Source organism: Phaethon lepturus, unplaced genomic scaffold (genome assembly GCF_000687285.1).
Source record: "Phaethon lepturus isolate BGI_N335 unplaced genomic scaffold, ASM68728v1 scaffold20476, whole genome shotgun sequence".
NCBI lineage: Eukaryota > Metazoa > Chordata > Aves > Phaethontiformes > Phaethontidae > Phaethon > Phaethon lepturus.
In genome coordinates, this window is record NW_010548518.1 from 5,805 (window position 1) to 23,560 (window position 17,756).

At 45.5% G+C, this 17,756-nt stretch overlaps 1 protein-coding gene across 1 annotated transcript; it reads right to left on the minus strand.

Moving 5' to 3' along the window:
* Nucleotides 1–7,926: 7,926 nt before the first annotated feature.
* On the minus strand, nucleotides 7,927–17,655 carry LOC104615816 (cullin-9-like). The gene is made up of 11 exons (XM_010289998.1): nucleotides 17,221–17,655; nucleotides 16,765–16,905; nucleotides 13,404–13,568; nucleotides 13,151–13,314; nucleotides 12,148–12,241; nucleotides 11,853–11,927; nucleotides 11,287–11,397; nucleotides 9,840–9,957; nucleotides 9,363–9,496; nucleotides 9,076–9,167; nucleotides 7,927–8,125 (listed from the first exon to the last, which is right to left on the minus strand). The coding sequence occupies exons 1-11, from the start codon at nucleotides 17,653–17,655 to the stop codon at nucleotides 7,927–7,929; spliced, it is 1,728 nt and encodes a 575-aa protein (XP_010288300.1).
* Between the last annotated feature and the right edge of the window lie 101 nt (nucleotides 17,656–17,756).

Sequence of the window (17,756 nt, forward strand, 5' to 3'; positions counted from 1 at the left end):
GAATGAGCACAAACTCTTAAAACTCTAGGGACTTGGTGCTGCCCCAAAACTGCACAGAGCAGCCCGTTCTAGAATCGCTAACCCACAATCCATCCAACTGTGCTTCACCAAGACAGTCTACATATTGCCAATCACCAGCTCACCTCCCCTTAGATCATAACAGTGAAAATAATAGCCTCAACCCCACTAACAAGATGGATCAAAGTACAGCTTATGAGATGGAAGAAATGGGCTACATTTTCTAAAACAGAAAAGCTACCTGAAGAGCTGTGAAATCATCCCTAGAAGGCAGATCAGCAGTAAAGCTAAAGCAGGACAATAGAGCCCTTGGGCATGCACATACTGCCCATCACTCCCCTCACAAGCTATAAGCCCCTATAGTTTATGTGCCCATCACCTCAAGATGAAATTGTAACAATGTAAGTGTACTGGAAGGTGCACTTAACACACCAAGTTATAGCTATAACCTGAAAGCCTTCAACTTACACCTGAAAGATACCTGCTACCCACCAGATCCTCTTGAAGCCTGACTCTAGCCTGGCCAAACTACAACTAGAAATGATCACCAAACTAAAATATTCTTTCCACTTAGTGTAGACAATAGAAAAGACCCTTACCACAAGGGTGACAGCTGATCCAAATTGGCCAAAGGGATATTCCATACCATACGATGTCATGCTCAGTATGTAAACCAGGGGAGTTAGCCAGGGAGGGGCCACGGCTTGGGAACTAACTGGGCATCAGTCAGCAGGTGGTGAGCTATGCATGCCTTGTTTTGTATATTCTCTTATCATTATTATCATTACTATTTTTTTTTTCCTCTGTCCTATTAAACTCTTGATTTCAACCCACAAGTTCTACCCTTTCTTTTTCTCATTCTCTCCTCCATTCCACTGCAGGGGGAGGGTGAGCGAGCAGCTGTGTGGTTGTTTTGGCTGCCTGCCACGTTAAACCTTCTCCTAGAAAAAAACATTACAATTTCAAGCAACCACTGAATCATAGCCTGAACAGGACTAGAAATTAACACCATTGCTGTCATTCCCCTCATCTCCAAATTCCACAACCCATGAGCCATTGAAACCACAATCAAATACTACCTAGTACAAGCAGCCACCTCAACATTAGTCCTCTCTTCAAGCATAACCAATGCTTGAGCTACAGGCCAATAAGACACTACCCAACTAAGCCACCTAACATCCTGCCTCCTAATGACAATAGCAATTGCAATCAAACCAGTACTAGGCCCATTTCATTTCTGATTCCCAGAAGTACTTCAAGGCTCTTCCCTAACCACTGCTCTACTACAATCAACAATAATTAAATTCCACCCCCAAGCACCATTCTCTTCCTAAGTCACTCAACCCAACACTGTTTACCACCATAGCCATTGCCTCAGCAGCCCTAGGAAGCTGAATAGGACTAAACCAAACACAAATTCAAAAAATCTTAGCCTTCTTATCCATCTCCCACTTAGTCTGAATAGCCATAATTATTATCTACAGCCCCAAACAACTCCTACTAACTTTCTATTTATACGTCCTAAAAACTGCCACAATACTCCTCGCACTCAACACAACCAAAGTTCTAAAACTATAAATGATAATAACCTCACAAGTAAAAAAAACCCATCCTAAATAAAACCACTTAGTCTTCCTAGCAGGACTTCCTCTACTAACAGTTTCCTGTCTAAATAACTTATCATCGAAGAACTTACTAAACAAGAAACTACCACAACAGCCACAAATCATTGGCATACTCTCACTACTAGGATTGTTTGTCTACCTTCACCTCACATACTGCTCAACAATCACATTTCCACCATACTCTGAAAAAAACCCCCAACTCCTAACCATAAATCTAAGCCTACCACTAACCAAAATCCTAACCAACAAAGACCCTGAACCTAACCCTTGCCTTAAAGACCATAACCCCTAAACATTAACGCTAATGCTAAACTTAACCCTAAAAATTGAAACTCCAACCCTATCCCTAAGCCTAACCATAATCGTAACATTAACCCTAATGAATAGTAATCCATATCCCTGAAACTAATATTTAAACCTAACTCTAACACCTAAACCCTAAGTCTAACTGAAACTGTAAACCTAACCTTAGCCCTAACCCCTCATCTTAAACCTAATCCTAATCTTGACCCTAACCCCTAACTCTATGGCCCCCTAACCTCCCTAACCCTAACTGTCACACTAACTCTAAATTTAACCAAGATGACTGTAAGCCTAATCTTAAACCTACCACCTAAGCCTAACCCTGTTAACAGTAACCCTAGCCCTAACCCTAAACTCAAACCTAGCCCTAAATTTAACCCTAATGATTGTAACTCTAATCCTAAACTCAAACCTAACCCTAACCCTTATGACTGTAATCCTAATGATTGTAGTCCTAACCTTAAACCTAGGTTGTAAGGGTCTGTTTTGAACCTAGCTCTATGGTTAGTGTCCACGTGAGGGTGAGGGATAACAAAAATCCTAAGCCTGAAACCCTAACCCTGACTATAACCCTATCTCTAACACTATTTGCTGACCCTAACGCTAATGACCCTTAAACTAAACCATACATGAAAGGACTACAAAAAGGACAGTGAAGGCCCACAAAAGCTATAGGTCCTGACCACTTTCAGTGTGAGGCCTAGCTGACAGATGTCCCTTTTGGACCTTGGCTCTAGCTAGGGTTAGTATCTGGGTGAGGATGATAGATAACCCTAACCCTAACTTGGTCCTTATCCCAAACTGTAACACTAACCCTTACCACTTAACCTCACTTTAAGCCCCAACCCTAACGCTAACCCTAATGGTTGTAACTCAAACCCTAAACACTAACCCAAACCCTAACACATTAGTGTTAGTGACCTAACCACAACACTAACCCTAAACCTTAACCTAACACTAATTGCAACATAACCTTACATTAATCCTAACTTTAACGGTAACCCTAATGATCCTAGTCCTAACCCTATTCCCTAACCCGAACCATAAACTTATTCCTAACCTCTTAACCCTAAATTCCTTGACAAGGGAGGTGACATTTTTGATACCCTAAGTGCCCCGCTGGTATACTAGTGCTGGACACAGTGTTTTGTGAGAGGGTCCCTGAGCCCCACTGCTATAAAATGGGCCAGGGGCTCGGCACATGGCTATGTGCCTCGCCAGTATCCTTGGGACCACGATCCCTGAGGCTCAAAGTATACCAGGGCTAAGGAGCACAGTCTGCTGGTCAGGGATCTCCCAGTCCCACCAGCATGGGACTGGACATGATGCTGGGTGCTTTGGTGCCTGGGATTATGTAACACAGTCCTCTGTGCAGGGATCCCTCAAGGACTATTTTGGTAACCTCTTAGGAGTGGCTTGTTAAAATCTTGCTAGTCCTTCCTTTGCTAGTATAACACACGGTTGATTATGTCTTTTGATCCTGGGTTCCTGATCTGCAGGGCAATACCAACTAATATGTGAGCAACTCGCTCTCAGTTTGACAATGCCAGTAGATCTTAACTTCAATTTCCTGTCTACTCCGTGCTAGAAATTCCCCATGGGGTAGACATTCACTCTTAATGGTAAGGCACTAATGAGCTTCTTGTGGTGAATGCCCCTATAACATTCACTCCAGTTGTTACTAATTTTGTTCTTTTTAAAGTTAGCAGTTCCATGGCCCTGATATGGTAACCTAGTCCAATGCAAAAATTCTTCCTTCCTCCAGTCACTAGGTCTTAAAGACGACATTTGGAGTGGTAATCTTCCATTCCAACACAAGGGTCTCATCACAAACTGCTTCCGAAATCACCATGACTGCTTTTGGGTCCCCAATTGATGGAACTTTCTCTTCTCTTCCTCCTGGAACAATTCACAACTTTCTAAATTAATTCTCAATACCTTCTTGATGAACTCCCTATTTTATAGTGTCATCAGAGGAGTTGGCAATTTGGTGTAGCCAATATGCAGTTCCCTATCTTTCCCAAGGACTGAGGCAAGGCTGACTGGCTTCTGGTTTCCTGGATTGTCCTTGACAATGGATATACTGTCTGCTTTCTTCCAGTCACTGGGAGCACACCCTGATTGCCATGACCTTTTTAGAATGATGAAGAGTGGCCTCATGGCATCTGACAGCTCTTTCAGTACTCTTGGATGCATCCCATCTGGTACCATTGATTTACATATGTCTAATGGACTTGAGTGATCCCTAATTCTATCTTCCACTATTGTGTGTAATGCTTCACTCCTACAGCCTCTGCTAGGAGGCTTGGGGACCTGTGAGGCCTGAGGGAAAATCTTACCAGTGAAAAGTGAGCTTTGACTTTCATAACTCCCTTTCCTACATGTGTGGGCAATGTCTTTGTAAACCTCACAAGCAGTCTGCCCTTGCTCCTACCTTCTGTGTGTTAGGTAAAGACAAATCTGATTATAGGAACAGACATGAAGCTGCTGCAGCTCCATGCCTCTGAGTCCAACCAGTAGTGAGGCTAAGCATGTATTCTGTGTAAGCACACAGGCAAGTACAAAAAAGTATAAATAACAGATGGCCAACCATGCAGATCAGACAGACAGAAACGCTCCACTCACACAAAAACAAGCAGCACCAATGGCCTCATCCTCTTCCTATCATTGGCTGATCAGGATGAAGAACTGTTAGTAGGAAATACATACGCACTTATGTATGCCACCAGGCCCCCAGTAGGTGGGTATAGATCTGCAGTGGATCCCTGGATGTCAGCCTCCCCAGCTTCCAGCACGTGGACAGTAGAGCCCTCAAGGCTGTAGACCCGTAGCAGGCAAAGAAGGGGAGAGAGAAGAAAGAAAAGGGGGAAACTCTGGAAGGAGGGAAGGAAGTAAACTGAGGACAGAGGGAAATAAGGAAGGGAGAAAGGGGGAAGGAAAGAAGGAAGGCAAGAAGGAAGGCAGGAAGGTGAGAGGAAGGGGAAGACAAGGGCAAGGCGAAGGGAAGATGGGTGGAATCAAAGGAAGGAAGGAAGGAAGGTAAAAGAAAGATGGCAGGCAGGAGAGAGGGAATTGAGGCAGGCAGGAAGAGAGGCAGGAAAGCAAGAAGTTCAGGCAGGTAGAGAGGAAGGCAAGAAGAATCAAGGAAGGAAGGAAGGAGGTATTGAGGAAAGTAGTGAGAGAAGGACTACAGTAATTAAGGAAAGAAGTCTGGAAGGCAGGGAAGTGGGCAAGGAGGAATAGAGGAAAGCAGAAAGTCAAGAAGGCAGGAGGGCAGGAAAAAGGGAATTAAAGTAAGGACAGAGGGCAATAAAGAAAGAAGAAAGTAGGAAGGAAATTAGACAGAAAAGTAGAAAGAAATGAAGGAAAGAAGGAATAAAGGAAGAATAAAAGGAAAAAAGGAAGGAAGAAGGAAGTGCAGTGAGAATGGAGGGGAATAAGGAAGGGAAGAAGGGGAAAGAAAGGAGGATGTAAGGAGGTGGGAAGGGAGGAGGGAAGGAAGGAATGTAAAAGAAGGAAGGAAGGTGGGCAGGTAGCACATCTTTGTACATGTTGTACAAATATTGTACACATTGTACATATCTTTGCAAGTAATGTGCAAATTCATTTGACTGTAAATAAATTACATTTACGGGTTGTCATCTATGGAAATGGATGCCTAATGGAAGTAATGGAGGTAGAAGGGGTAGTAGGTAAAGAATAAAAGGGAACTTGGTAATCATGCTGCATAACCTTATCTGCCAACAAAATCAACTGGCTTTACCTAGATGTACAGGCCACCTTTCTCAGCCTGGAAAAGGCATGTGTAACTTATGTGTGATCAATAAATAGCCAAATGCCTCATCGTCCATCATCCTCATCATCCAATTAATGATGTGCGTGAATGTATGAATGAGATTCCCATTGTCTCTATTTACTATGCAGAGAAACCACAGCCAAGAGAACAGGCTTGGCAGAATTAGCAGGGAAAGACCACTCTGATGAGCATGACTCTAGTCTGGTACTGTGAAGAGACATCAGAAACATAGAATAAATGGGAGGCCCCATGGTTGTGGCCTGGTGACGTTGCCAGTGAAATAATACTGATCATTTTTTCCACTTACCCAGTGAGCTGTGGGTGGAAGGTGAGCCCCAAAGGGCTTTCATGTCTGATGCCAAGTGCCTGGCACAACCTGCTCCACTGACAATGTCAGGTGGGGATTTTGACTGGGGCAGTAGACCAGGCAAACCATAACACAGGTATCCTAAGGCAACCTCAGGGAGAGCAGAAACAACCCATGGAGCAGAAGATCAAGGTTTGATCTTGATTTTCAGTACAAATGTCGTCCATGAAAGCAGGGCCTCATGATCCTTCTGACTTTCAGGTTTTCAGCAGGCAGACAGACAATGGATGAGGAACCCCAGACATGAGTCTCCACATAAGGAACTCGGGCATCTAGGATGTTATGCTCTGTCCCCCAACAACCTGGGGAATTCAGGCTGTTCCCACAAGGACTGGTCACACTAGGAAAGATGAGGCTGTCTGGGCATCCCCACCACATCTCTCCCACTACTGGCCCTGAGGAGAGGGCCGAGAGAAGTGTCTCTCTGGTTGTGGGGCAGGGAACCCCTTTGCCACATGGGGGAGCAGGGATGGGACTTCCACCATGAGACACTCTGGGGTTCAACCCGGAGGCTGAACCCTATGCAGGACTAGGAGCAAGGGGGTGAGGGAGTGGGAAAAATCAGACCTCTCTCCCTGGTCTGCCCCTGGTAGTTGTCCCCTTGTCAGCATCCCCTGACAACCCTCATCCCCCACATCCCTCTCAGATGATATGCAAGGCCTGTATGAGACGAGCCCTGTGTCTCCAAAACAATCCCACAAACCTCCAGATCATCCCTCAAGCCCTGATAGCAGTCCCACGTCTGCCTTCCGCTGGGCACCAGATGGGCCACCATCATCAACATGCAGGTCTTGCACCTGCTCCCAGAACCACCACCCCCAACACTCTGTGTTCTGGTCCCCTGCCCTCTTTCCCATCTCTCCCCATACTTCTTACTATTCCCTGAAATGCCCAGGAAGGAAAATCCACTTTGCAGGGCAGACTGCATGGCCTGGGTGAGGATCCCAAACCAAGATTTCACAAGTAACTCCTGGGATGAGGACATCCAGGTCACATTCTCCTCACTCCAGAATGTCCTGTTCTCCCTTCATATCCATGTTCCTCATAGACAACAACGAGACTTGTGCTAGAAGAAAACTCTTTCTTTTTTAAACAGAACTTTTCAACCCTTGTTCCTCGGGGTTTTCTTTTTTGCAGATAAAGTTTTATCTGAACAACCTCTGCTTCTCTCTCTCATATATGTGTGTGCGTGCATACATTTATACACTTAAAAACAGTCCTGCAAATTTGTGTCACTCATAGCAGTCCATCCTGCTTCATAGCAAAGACAACTCCACAAAGAGCAAAAAAGCTGCCCTCTGAAGTAGAGGAATGCACTGAACCACATCCATCTGTAGCTCTGGAGGGAATCCCACCAGCTCCAGATAGAAGGCTTTGACTTGAGTGTAAACACACCGCTTTACAGACACTGGCTGGATTAGACAGTGCCATGCTAAGACACATGCCACGCTCACCTGTGCCCAGTCCCTGGAGAGAGCACACCAAGGACAACTGAACAATCCTTTAACAGGTGGCAAGCAGTCCTCACTTTGAAGTTGGACTGTGATTTTCTAACTCAATTAAATACCTATGGGCAGAAATGGAGACAAGGGAGAAAGGCAAGGAGATGTCTTTTTGAGAGAGGTGGCCACAATACAGCCCATCTGTCCAAAGCAATGTTCCTGCATATTAAAGGGGTGTCACTGAGCAAGTAGCCTCCAGAGGAAATTTCTCTTCATTCCGTCTGAGAGTTCCTCACTGTCTTTGAGGAAAGACACTAATACAAACTGGTCAAGACAGAGAAGAGGCAGAGGTGCAGGCTGGGTGACAGCCCACTTCTAGTCATAGGCATCATCATCATCAAAGTAGGAGTCACAATCAAGGTTATCTGACTCATCATCAAAAAGAAAGTTGTCTTCATCAAGGTCTTCATCATCATCATAGTCTTCTTGCCACTGCGGTTCATATTCCTCATCTTCAACCTCTTTGCTACCTTCATCTGTGTTTGGGGAGTCGCACAGGATGGTACGTTTTGGCCTGTTGAGGAGGAGAGGAGCATCAGAGCAGAGCCCCAGCTATGAGCAGCAACCACAACCGAGCCCCACACCACCCTTGCCCTCCATACTACCATCACCTCTGCATCCACATTCCAAAGCCATGCCTCAGGGACATGGCAGCCATGCAGGTGCACCTAGGAAAAGGTGATTAAATGGCCTTATCCATGCATGCAGCACAGAGCTGTGTCAGAGAGCCACCTGTCTGACTGGGCCAAACAGCTCTGGTGTCCCAGCCTCATTCCAAGGAGACCAGAAACCCTGCTGTGAAACAGAGTGTCTCTCGACTCAGTTGTCATTCTTCCTTGCAACACTCAGTATCCTGTTTAGCTCCTGGAAACACAGCAGCTGTCAGAGCAGATTGGTCACACTAGGATAGCAGATGCCAGTTATGTTTCTTGGTTTAAGCAAAGTGTCATATAGGAATGGACTTTGTTTTGAACTCATCACCTTCCAATTATACTTAACACTTAACAAACCACCCATTTCACCTCTCACACTATTTTACAGCTGTGTCACCTCTTCTCCATTCCTGTCTTAAAATATATGTCAGGCCCTTCCATCTCCCCCCATGTATGTTCTTATTCTTGCTTCTCTCCTCTAGAGACCTCCTACATCTCTGACACATCTCTGAAGAAAGAGTGTGACCCTCTGCAGAAACCCAAGAGAGTCCAGGAAGAGCAACTTCCATAACTGGGTCTGCCAGTGATGGAGCTTTCTTGACCATAGCTGCATACCAAGTGGAGGTTTTGCTGGTCTCCCTACACCACTATGTCACCTACATTGTTATCTCAAACTACAACACAGGATGCAAGTAATCAGTATCTGTTATTAACTCTTTTCTATGTCAGTGAGCACAGGAGAAAACTCTGGTCACCTGCTTTTTGTCTGCACTCACCCACCTTTCCTTGTTACCCCGCTAAGAAAACTCACCCTATACAGGCAGGGGCTGAAGTAGGCACATTTGAGAGTTTCCCCTTTCTCTGACCAGGATCTGCCAAAGTCTGGAGACCAACACGGAAATCCTGCTAGCATGGAAGAACAGACAGAAAAGAGAGACAATATGCGATCTGGGGTATATTTTGTGCTGCAAACTCCTTCCCTACATACACACAGCACTGACAGTCTGTCCCCTCAGCTGATCAAGCCCCTTTCTACGTTTGCCCAAGATCAAACTAGACCAGAGCAATACAACCCACTAACAGGCATGTGGACTTCACCTGTGTGGAGTGCCAGAGAATTGCAAAGAGACGCTCCTTGATCTGGTGTACCATCTCCAAACCAGTGCTGAAATGCTCTGCTTTCAGGAGCTGAAGAGAAGAGGCCAGGTCCTGGTACTGCAGCAGGGTTTCCTCTGCAATTCAAGGCCAACAAAGTCATGCTGCTTCCCACACTCTTAAGCAGAGATCGAGTCCCTTGTCTCTGATTATGACACTAGTCACAGCTACTTAGGTCTCCCGTGCACATACATTTCTCTCTCAGAAGGGAACATGCTGCTCCTTACTGCATCAATCTCCACTGGCAGCCAAACTGCTTCAGTGGACTTCCCAGAAATGACATCAAGAACGCCAAAATAGGCTGGGAGAAGTGAGAGAGACCAGCTGGGCACTGGTGTGTATGCTATTGCCCCACTACAGAGCTCTGAACTAGTCAGCTGGGAATGCTAGTCTCAACTTTGGAGAGGCTGCAGGACTTACCCAAAAGGATCTGCAGAGCATTAGTGTGCAGTTCTAGGTTCTCAGTCTGCTGTTCCACAATATCCATGCTCTCAGTGTCCTGGTTATAGTAGCTGTACACACAGGAGTAGGCCAGCACCTGGAGCAGCACAGATCATACCGTAAGCATCCTCCTTCAGCTTCAGAGTATGCAAGAAGAGAGTAGTATCAAACCCTTCCAGTAGTACCAAACCCTTCCAGATTTCATTATGTCGCAGTGGCTTGAGAGAAGCCTGGCAGTGCTTCTAGTCTGTGGCGATAGCCCAGTGAACCATTATGTCAAGTGACAGCAGTGCCAGGCTACCTAGAGCTACTCATAGGATTGGAAATGAATGTGTATTATTTTGTACTGAAATAACTGATTGTACCCACGTGCAAGCCATCACAAGAACACAGAATGTGAATACATAAACAAGTTTGACTGACCAGCAGGCTAAGAGTCAAAACAACCAGCACACAGTTGCTGGGCAGCCCAGGCTGAAATCAAGTGGCAATGAACTGAGGGAACTGAGCCCAAAGGGAAGCAGGCATAGTGCTATACAACACCAAGAGCCCATGACAAAGACATTTCAACAAGTGACAAACTCCTATTATGAATTAATGACCCCTAAAGCCACCCAGGCACTCAGCAGGAAACAAGATCACCATTTCCATTTAAAGAAATGGGCCAGAAAATCCAGCAGCAGCAAGCAACAGTGGTATGTATCCTGACAAACACCGGGGCTACCATACTGAAGAGACAAAATGGGGTCAGACAGCCTTGTTCCACATGGCTCTCAAAATCAAGTCTGCCTGCACAAACAAGGTATATGTTTGCAAAGGCAATACTGCAAACACAATTCCCACCTCCTTCCTATGTTTCAGGGAATAGAAGACAGCCTAGGCTGTCACAGGCTTACTGCACACATCCTGTGGCTGCACTGCAAATCCTTCATAATGTGCCTATCAGGGCATGCAGTAGGTAACTCAGTGCTCCCAAAACACCTACGGCTCATGAAAGGAAGTTAAGAAAGGAAAATCATAACATGAACATCAAAAGGGACTTCCTAACTGTAACACAGCATCAGGAGAGCTTTCAAAAGTTAAGTGCCATCACTGGGGCATTTCAAAATGGAATGGACCAAACCCAGTATATGAAAATTGTAAATATAGATCCTTGTGCTGATTCCATGGTGGCAACCTGAGCTAAGCTCCAAATCCTATGACCTGACTGTGAGGAACACCGCAGACAGAGCCCAACTCAGAGTTACAGCAGGGAAAGGCAGATATGAGCTCTTCCCTTGTCCTGATGCTATTCCTCCCCTCAAGCTTTTTGTCTCCCCCCTTGTTTGGAGTAGAGCAAGGTTGGTGTCTCCTCACTTTAACGCAGGCATAAAATGCACCAATAGAACTAGGCCTAAACCTCAGCAAGCCTGTTATCCAGCCTTACCTTCCGTGCCTGTTCCAGCACTTTGCAGGCATCAAGAACAAAGGTCAAAGTCCTAATTTTTGGCATCTCACTGATGGAAGAAACCCTGTTCCTCAGACTCATGGCAAATTCCTGCAATAACCACAGCATAAAAAAAAAAGTCAATGTCAAGCTCCACAAGGTCAAAAAAAAGCACCTTCTACACAGATAATTGCTAAGCATTCTGAAGTGCCACCCCAGAAGATGCAGGCAGGAGAGCATTTACCGCATCCAACTATGACATCTCTACTGTGCCATGACTTCAACCTTTTACAGTATTTCAGCTCTAGACAGAGTTCAGCCTTCAGTCCAGTTGCCATTGCTTCCAAGTACTGCATCAGTTTGAGCACATGAACACCACAAGTTAGGTGTTCAGCTTCCACAACAGACTTGGTAAAATAAAGCAGGCCAAGAACTACCCCTTACATCACAGCAAGGGTGAAATGACACGGCAATCCCCACCTGGATCCAAAGCCTGCAGACACTGTCCTGATCACCAGGGCTAAGGCAACAGAGTATGCATCTGCAAAGGAAGGAGGAGGCCTTACCCTTGCATGATGATGAAAGGTGCATCTCTCATTGTAATCCTGAAAACGCTTCTCCTGCCAAGCTGCTTTACTCACCTGAAAGGAAAGGTAGAAGTGACCTGTAGCAATTTCCCCTCAAGTACCAGCGTTGCCTGGAAACGGCTACCACATACAGACTTTGACAATACTATCAATATTACTGGCAAGTGCACAAAGTCCAGAGTAAAGGGCACAAGCAGAGATCCTCACTCTCTCTCTGAGGGGCCCTGTGCATCTAACACCAGCATGAACCACTGGGATATAGCAAACCACTCACCATAGCAGAGCAGTTGTAATAATCCTTATGAGTCGGCCTCCAGGGCTTGAGGCAACGCCAACAGAAGCCGTGATTGCACTTTGCACACGTCATACTGCATGGCAGGAGAAGAACAATGGGAATCGCTCAGTCCTAACAGCCACCTGCAGACAGTTCCTCGCAGTGTTCCCCTACATCACAGGGGCTGGAGCATGCAACCCAGTCACTACCATTCACTCAGTACTATGCGTTTCCCTGCATGTATTTTTTTAAAGCCTTTGCTGGAAGCAGATGATGCTTATAATGAGTCATTGTGTCTCCAAAAATGATCTGGGTAAACTGGCAGCATGATCTCACAGTACCAACTTACCAAGTACTTGAAGGGAACACTAAGCAAGTACTAAGCATTCCAGTTTGAAGCAAGATCCACATGAGCACCTCACCTCTTCCCTCAGTAATGCAACGCTCCACAGTGCAGAAAGGCACTACACAGCCCTAGGGCCACACACAACATGTGGGGACAAATCACAGCTGAGCATTAAGGACTGTGCCAGTTCAAGAAAGAAACAAATGGCAACTCCTAAGCCCTGGCTTCAAAGTTGGAGGTCCTTATGTAAAAAGCTGCCAGAGACCCAAGCCAATTCAAAAGACACAGTTAAAACAAAATTGCTTACAGTTACAGGTATAGGTGATCATGACACAAAAAATGGTGCTGAGCTATCCACTACCCTAACCTATATCTCTGTATGTCTATAGCGCCTCCTGAGAGCAGACAAGTATGCGCTATAAAAAGGTACTGCAAAATGAGTTTTGGTTCTACTACAGAGCTATCAATGGATTAAACTCTAAATGCTGGGGAACATTTTGCTTTTCCTATGTATTAAAAGCAATCACTCATTCTTCTAAAACTGTAGAACAGACCTGTTATAACTCTTACTCCACAGCCAAAAAAAAAAAGCAGAATGGACCTAACTATGTTTTTGCCCTCTCCTGTCTCCAGTAGCAAACAAAAATGGATACTCACTGCAGGCACCCCTCATTTTTCTCTATCTGAGCCTGGCAGTTTGGGCAGTGCTTTGAAATTAGCTTAGCCAGATGTTTGCTTTGGGCTTCACTCGTCATTCCCTCATAGTACCCATCATCATCTACCCACTGAGACATGTGGCTGCAGCTCGCAGGATAATGGGCCTGAAAGAGAAAGACAGTCAACTACACAAAAACAGAATGGTCTGTGCCAAACCCAAGACAGTATTGCCCCTGATTCAGCTCAGCCTCACCTCTGGGAAGTTGCAGTTGAAGCAGGATATCCAGGAGCACTTGGAACAGGCTGCCCCATAGCCAAGTCCATCCTTAAGGAGGATCTGATCACAGCCCTGAGGGTTGGTGCACCATGTCAGGTTGGAGCAACACTCAACATAACCTCTGAGGAGGGCTTTTTCATACTGTAATAAGAAGCCAGAAAGGAGATTTAAGGCAGAGAAGCTGCATGGTTAGGCCTTACAACTGGGTCTGGTGCCTCTGGGCTCTACTGAACAACTGCTCACAACAAAAAAGCCCTAAGTTAGTTTATTCTTTCATTCCCTTTGTGTAAATTCCCTACCCCCCATGTCATACCTGGAGGCTGTTTCATATAATCACAGAATAACTGAGGTTTTAAGGTACTTCTAGAGATAAAAACTAATGCAACCCCTCCAGCTCAAAGCAGGGCTGCTCAGGATCATGACCAGTTGGGTTTTGAACATACCCAAGGATAGAGACTACAAGCCTCTCTGCCCAACCTGTTCCAATAGCCCATTAGGCTTCCTGTTTAAAAAAAAAAAAAGTTTTCTTATGTTTAAATGGAAATCCTTGTCTTTAAATTAGTGCTCACTGCTTCTTATCGTCTCACTGAGTATCACCAAGATGACTCTGGCTCCTTAATCCCATTTGTATATTTACACATGTTGACAAGAAAGCTATCAGGTGCTCTTTTAACTTTTTCTGATTTTAAGTTCCTCAGCAGACTTTTGCTTAGTTACATGATGTGCAAAAGGGAAGGAGACTCACTTTACCCACAGCCTTTAGACGTTACTGCAGAGGACAAGGCAAACTGGTTATCAATAAAGGGACTGTTCAGGTAGAGACCCAGGGATACAACCATATTGCACACAGTAGCTTAATTTTCTATGCTCAGTTACTACAGTGTGAGGACTGTGCAAACATACACAAAGCTAGAGGAAGTTCAGAAGAAATCCTGTAGTCTTCACAGCCCTCCTGCAGAGATTTTTGCATACCAGGAGAGCTGCTCTAAAGCCACAAGGCACAGAAAGGACAACACAGGTCACAACAAGAACTAGAGAGAAAAGGTGCAAGCCCTGAGCACTGAAGGGGTCCGACAGGGATCTCATTCATTTCTCTCTGTTTTTTTATTCTCTCTCGTTCATTGTCTCTCTCAAGCAATCTAAACCAGAGAGTGTGTGCTGATTGGCTGCAAGGATGTCAGCCTGTGTCATGGCAAAATGCCTGGTGGAGGCAAAGTCTCAACAAAGCCACTTCACACTTCTCAGAGAGTCAACATCTGTGTCTGTTGTCTTCCTGTTGATATGCGATGTGATCATTTCTGCCCAGACAACAGTACCCAGAGAGATAAATGGGCACTTGAGTCAGACAGCAAGTACCAAATCACAGCCTTCAGAGAGGCTGAATTTCACATCATCTGATGTTTGGAGCCCTATACCGTTTTCTTGGTGAGCAGGAGACAGAGATGCAACTGCTGAACGTGGATCTAGAATTCCTACTGGAACCATAAGAGAAAGATCTGCTCTCAGGAAACCTAAAAGAAGAGGGAACAAGCATTGAATGAAGGTCTGGGAAGAAACCTAGCCAGGTACAATCAAGAAGTTGCCAAGTACTGCATGACACTGACCAACAGATCTTAGAGGAACCTTTGCACACACTGGAGTTAATCCAGGTATGGAGCCTATGGCATCATTCCCAGCAAACAATCCCTGGGACCAGAATGGAAGACCACCTCTGAAAAATAGACTTTCAAGAAACTTGAGTGAAACAAGGTTGAGAGAAAACCTCTTTTAGAAACATGACAGGGTTTAGGTTTTGTAGAAATACAAGCATGAAAAGTTTAAACTCAAATATTCTTGTATAGCAAGAGTGCAGCCAGCAGGCAAGGGAAGGGATTTCTCACAGCACTGGTGACAGTTGCATACTGGGAACAGTTTGGGCTCCCGAGTATAAAAAAAAAAGACATTAACAGACTAGAGAAAATGTCATCCATAGGCCACCAAGACAGTCAGGAGCTGGAACACAGAATGTGTGACAGGGAGGTTGAGAAAGCTGGGTTTTTTCAGCGTGGGAAGAAAACAGCAGAGGGGTATCTTACCACAGTTATCCACAGATTATTGCAACCTAAATTATTCTATGACTGTATGTGTAACTCTGCACAAGGCATTAATGCTCCAGCCACACCACTTACCGAGCAAAAAGGGAAACAGATAACATTTCAGTGAGAGCATCAGAGCAACTTGTTAAAACTGGCTGCAATTTATGTTGACCTGCAATAATTTATAAAATAGCCACAGCAACAGGACATTAAATCCTGCTCTCAGGCAGGTGTGACTATAGGATTTGCAAAGCCAGTAAGAACTAACTGCTCAGATACATGCACCAATTCTTCATACATCGAAGGAAATGCAACCAAAATGGGCAAGGCTACAGAAAAGCCAGTTTGCAAGCTTCAAGAAAAATTATAAGATAGAGCAGTCTTTATGACTACTGTTAATTTCTCCTTATGACTATTCACACAGGATCATAATGACAGTAACGAGCTGGAAGAGGTGAAGAATATTTTTGGAGAAGCAGTTGCTGGTGGAGACCTATCAAACAACAAAACAATGGAAAACAGATGAGATGCCTGTTCTGGCCAGCAGTTAACAAAAAGAGTTTGTCATGTGAAGCCACAGCTCTGCCATTAGGTGGGGAGGGCATTCAGCTCTAAGTAATAACTAAAAGCTGAAAGAATAGGGAGAAAAAGTAGCTTCTGCCTCAGAAGCAGCAGCTCCTACTGCCCCCTGCTGACTGAAGACTAAGGTGGGCAGAGATCAGGAAGCCTGGTTTGGACATGTCTGTAGACTCACACAGACTTAGAGTGAAGATTAAGTCTGATGCAGTAACTTCGGTCATCTTCACAAAAACCTGAGATGCTCAAAGCCAGAGACTGATGGAAGAGAAAGGACGCTAGGGTTATTGATGCAGTGATAAAATGAAATTGCTCAATGATTTCTCTTCATTTGTTCTAGATTTTACAGTTGCTTCCAGCACACCAGCAAAGAATACTTGTAATGAGCTGCTACCACAGCTCTCACCTCGTCCTTAACTAAGGATGCACCTGAAATGTTGTTTGCTGGAGACATGTTTAGAGGAAATATCACTGTGCTCTTTTGCTGATGTTATGCTTTTGTGAATAGCTAGTATTGACCACTATCAGAGACAACAGACACCACTGTACAGACATCTGGTCTGCCTCAATTACCACACTGCCAGTCTTAGTAATGTGAAGGGGAAAAGCAGCAGCAAGATTATCTGCTAGTGCTGACAAAAATGAAACAGAGCTTGGACACCCAGTAACCACCTCTCCTACTTCACCTTGGCTATAATCTCCTTGGAGGAAACGATGGAACAAATGAAGGCTGTAGTTGGCTGTGCATGGCACTCAGATATGGGACAGGTGCAGTTGACAACCATGTTCTGTTCAATGCGAGTCGTGAGATACTCACTCCAACAAGGCTGTGAAGGCAGAAGAGGACAGATCAGAGATAAATACGAGCTGCACTACCTGGGTCACGAGATCCTGGAAGCCCACCCCACCCAGCAGAGGGTGCTCAAAAGCACCAAACCATGGATAAGTACTCAAAAGCACAAAAAAAGGAACAGACTAATCAGGAGCTGAAGGATCACAACAAACCAAGGAGCTGCGAAACAAGAATGTATGGGCTCGGTGAAAATCACCTGGTAACAGCTCCAGACAAAGAACAGCTGCTCCAACCAGGCAGCAGCAACTCCCTACCAAGTTACAGGAGCCAAAGACCCCAGGGCCTTCACCTTGCAGCAGTAGTGCATGCAGCAGAGGGTTGGTGGCTTCTCAGTAGGACACAGCTGGTTGACACAGACTGGGCAGTGGGTTCCAGGACTCGGGGGAAGCTGGGCATCCTGTACTTGCAGCCCCGAGGAGATAAGCAGGGTCTCACGGTTCTCCACATAGCACTGGATCAGGAAATCCACATTCCACCTGCAGTGCATGAGGAGGTGCCGAGCAACATCATCTGGGATGCTCAGAGTATCCTGGACCTGCTGTACTGTCTGGTTCATGAGCAGCTTCGCCTCCTCTGGACTAAGCGTATGCCCCATTGGCACATGCAGCATTGCCATGAGAAACTCCTCCGACCTGCCTATGCCAGGATTCAACCTAACACAGAAAAATGTGTCACGTCCATAAAGGGTGGAGATGTACACCCCTCCACACCTGGTGACATGCATCCCTACCAATACAGGCAGTCTATGCTGTCCTCATGCGGAGATGCCTCTGGCAGCCTGCTCTGGAAAACCATCTGTGCCTGGCCCCCAAGAGGTGTTGTGGG